Here is a 2,751-nt window from a genome sequence, read left to right as displayed (position 1 = left end):
CCTGCCCTGACCTGAGCATTAGATTGCAGCCAGAGTGTAAAAAGTAGCCTCTTTTTGCTTGCAGAACTGAGCAGAGGAAACCCTTGGGGACTCCTACAGCTTCCTGAAAAAGTTCAAAGCTGTTAAACCAGGATCTGGGCTGATACCTGCTTTTTCTCAATTTCATCTAGCACATTCTTTGGTGCAGTGACCACAGGGAAAGGCTGCTGGAGAATTTCTCATCGCGCAGACTAAGACAGCATGTGCAACCCACTGTCTTTCTCTCTCTCTGTTTCAGTCCCAGCCATGCCATCCCTCTTTATTAAAGTCATCAACAGCACAGCTGTCCAGGCTATGTGGGAGCCCTCCATCAAACTGGGCCAGCACAAAGGCTTCAAGCTGTACTACCGCAAGGTCCACCTCGCCCAGTACACGGGTCCGGTGCTACTTCCCAGCAACGTCACGGCGTACAACATTACCCACCTGGGTGAGTATGGTGACACACTGGGGGAGGAGCATGACCCGTGTCCCTTTCTGTCCCTGGGAGAGCCTGTTGTGATGGGAGAGCTCAGATGTGTTACACAGACACTCCGAGGGCTGGAGCCCCTCTGCCATGGGGACAGGCTGGGGGAGTTGGGGTGTTCAGCCTGGAGAAGAGAAGGCTCCAGGGAGACGTTAGAGCCCCTTCCACTGCCTGGGGGGGCTACAGGAGAGCTGGGGGGGACTTTTTACAAGGCAGGGAGTGACAGGACAAGGGGTAACGGGTTTAAACAGAAGGCAGATAGATTTAGATTGGATGTAAGGAAGGAATTCTTCCTACAGAGGGTGGGGAGGCACTGGGACAGGTTGCCCAGAGAAGCTGTGGATGCCCCATCCCTGGAGGTGTCCAAGGCCAGGCTGGATGAGGCTTGGAGCAACCTGGTCTAGTGGAAGGTGTCTCTGCCCATGGCAGGGGGTGGGGCGGGATGATCTTTAAGGTCCCTTCCAGCCCAAACCATTCTGTGAGTCACTAAACGGGAGCTGCCGCAGGGCTCCCCCAGGTTTCTGGTGTGCTTTCCCAGGAGCAGGTACTGGTTTGCAGCATCTTGTGTGTATTTGGTAAGGGGGTGTTTCCTAAATAAGCATCGCTCGGGGAGATAACACTAATGATTAAACCTGAAATGCGCGTCTTGTGTCTCCCTCGGAACAGATGCGTCGGTGGTGTACGAAGTCAAGCTCCTCGCCTATAACCAGCACGGGGATGGAAATTCCACCGTCCGCTTCGTGTCCTTGAGGGAAACTGTGGAGAGGACAGGTGAGACGGGACGTCAGGCTCGGGGTGGCTGGTGAAAAGCACTTGGCAGGAAGGTGGTGAGGCCAGACACATCCACCAGACACCCACAGCTCTGCCCCACCATCTCACTTTCAGACACCCATTTATTTTCAGCATCATAAATAATGATGAAGCAAAACTCCGTGGGGATGGGACCGCTGGTGTTGGCAGAGGTGGCTGCTTTGCCACAGGGCTTGCACCATCCCCATTAGCCCTCGTTAGCCTTAGCAAGCCAACATCTCCTTACAGCAGTCCAACCTGGTGGCTTTTTCACCAGGGGGAGGAGAATACAAACCTGTAATTCCCGGTTTTGTCTCCTAAGCTCAAGCCAGAGGTGGGGCCACTAACATGAGTGAGCCCCATGCGTAAGCTAAGAGCTGCCATCCCCGAGTGAGACTTGGTGCACTGAGCATCTCTGGTCTCCTGGCGCTCTCCTGGATATTTTGTCTTTCACTGGTGCTGGGAAGGGAGGACACATGGCTTTGGAGAGGGGAAGGGCTGCAGAGCATGAGAATATAGAAAAGGGAACATCTCTAGAGGGAATCTCTTAACTGGCCACACCTTTCGTATTCATCTATGTGTAAAAAACATCCTGCTGCTCTTGGAAGCCCTTTAAGCCTTCCAGTGAGAAGATCTTCAGGAGACAGTTATTACTCCTCTGTCTCCGTTGAAGCAAATACAAACCTCGCTGGCACCTGCCTACTCAGTGCTTTCCATCGGGATTCAGCCTGCTCTGGCGTGGTGGCTGCCTCTTGCCTCCCGCCTTGGACACAGGGTTTTGCAAAAATTCCTGGGGCACCAGGATCAGGGGAGCTGCTTTGGCAGGCAGACACCCCCCTGGCTTCCGACCCGGCTTTCCCCTTCCCCGTACACAGCTCCCAGCGCTGCCCAGGCTCCAACTTTTGCTCTGGGCTCCCCAAAAGCTGGAAAACAGCACCACTGACCTCCCCCATCTGCCCTCCTTCCTTCTGGCAGTGCTGAATCCCCCTTGTGACTGTATGAAGGACGAGCAGAACAATAAAACCTCCACGACCGGCATCATCATTGGGATCCACATCGGCGTCACCTGCATCATATTCTGCGTCCTCTTCCTCATGTTTGGGTACCGAGGCAGGTAGGGCTTGCTACTGCCGCTGCTCCCCGGGGCGCTGGTCCCTCGTGCCCTGGGGGTCTCGCACCAGCTTTGCTCACCCTCAGGCTCTGCTGCTTTGTTTTCCAGGCTGCTGATGTGCAAAAACGTGCAGGAGCAGCTGTCAACCCCGCAGGTCCCCAGGAGCCAGCGGAGTGCCACGGGCCTTGTCCTCAATGGGGCCGCTCGCCGGGATGACCGGGACTTGAACGGAAAGCAGCTGGATATGAATGAGCTGGAGAGATTATTCCCAGCATCCCCCTCCCAGGAGCAGCAGGATAAGGGAATAACGGTAAGTCCAGCGGGATGGGAGCTATGCCCCGGAAGTGCA

General features: G+C 55.2%; 1 protein-coding gene across 1 annotated transcript in view; it reads left to right on the top strand.

Moving 5' to 3' along the window:
• Window positions 1-2,737, top strand: part of IGDCC3 (immunoglobulin superfamily, DCC subclass, member 3) — a gene marked incomplete at its 3' end in the record, with an annotated part of 32,761 nt that extends 30,024 nt beyond the window's left edge. Inside the window, exons 6-9 of the mRNA XM_010153242.1 lie at window positions 278-466; window positions 1,169-1,273; window positions 2,267-2,405; window positions 2,511-2,737. Coding sequence (XP_010151544.1) covers window positions 278-466; window positions 1,169-1,273; window positions 2,267-2,405; window positions 2,511-2,737 — 660 coding nt within the window. The remainder of the gene's footprint in view (window positions 1-277; window positions 467-1,168; window positions 1,274-2,266; window positions 2,406-2,510) is intronic.
• Between the last annotated feature and the right edge of the window lie 14 nt (window positions 2,738-2,751).

This window comes from Eurypyga helias, unplaced genomic scaffold, assembly GCF_000690775.1.
Source record: "Eurypyga helias isolate BGI_N326 unplaced genomic scaffold, ASM69077v1 scaffold22146, whole genome shotgun sequence".
NCBI classification, from domain to species: Eukaryota; Metazoa; Chordata; class Aves; order Eurypygiformes; family Eurypygidae; genus Eurypyga; species Eurypyga helias.
The sequence above is the reverse complement of the archived record's forward strand: the minus strand, read 5'-3'. Positions and strand labels throughout refer to the sequence as shown.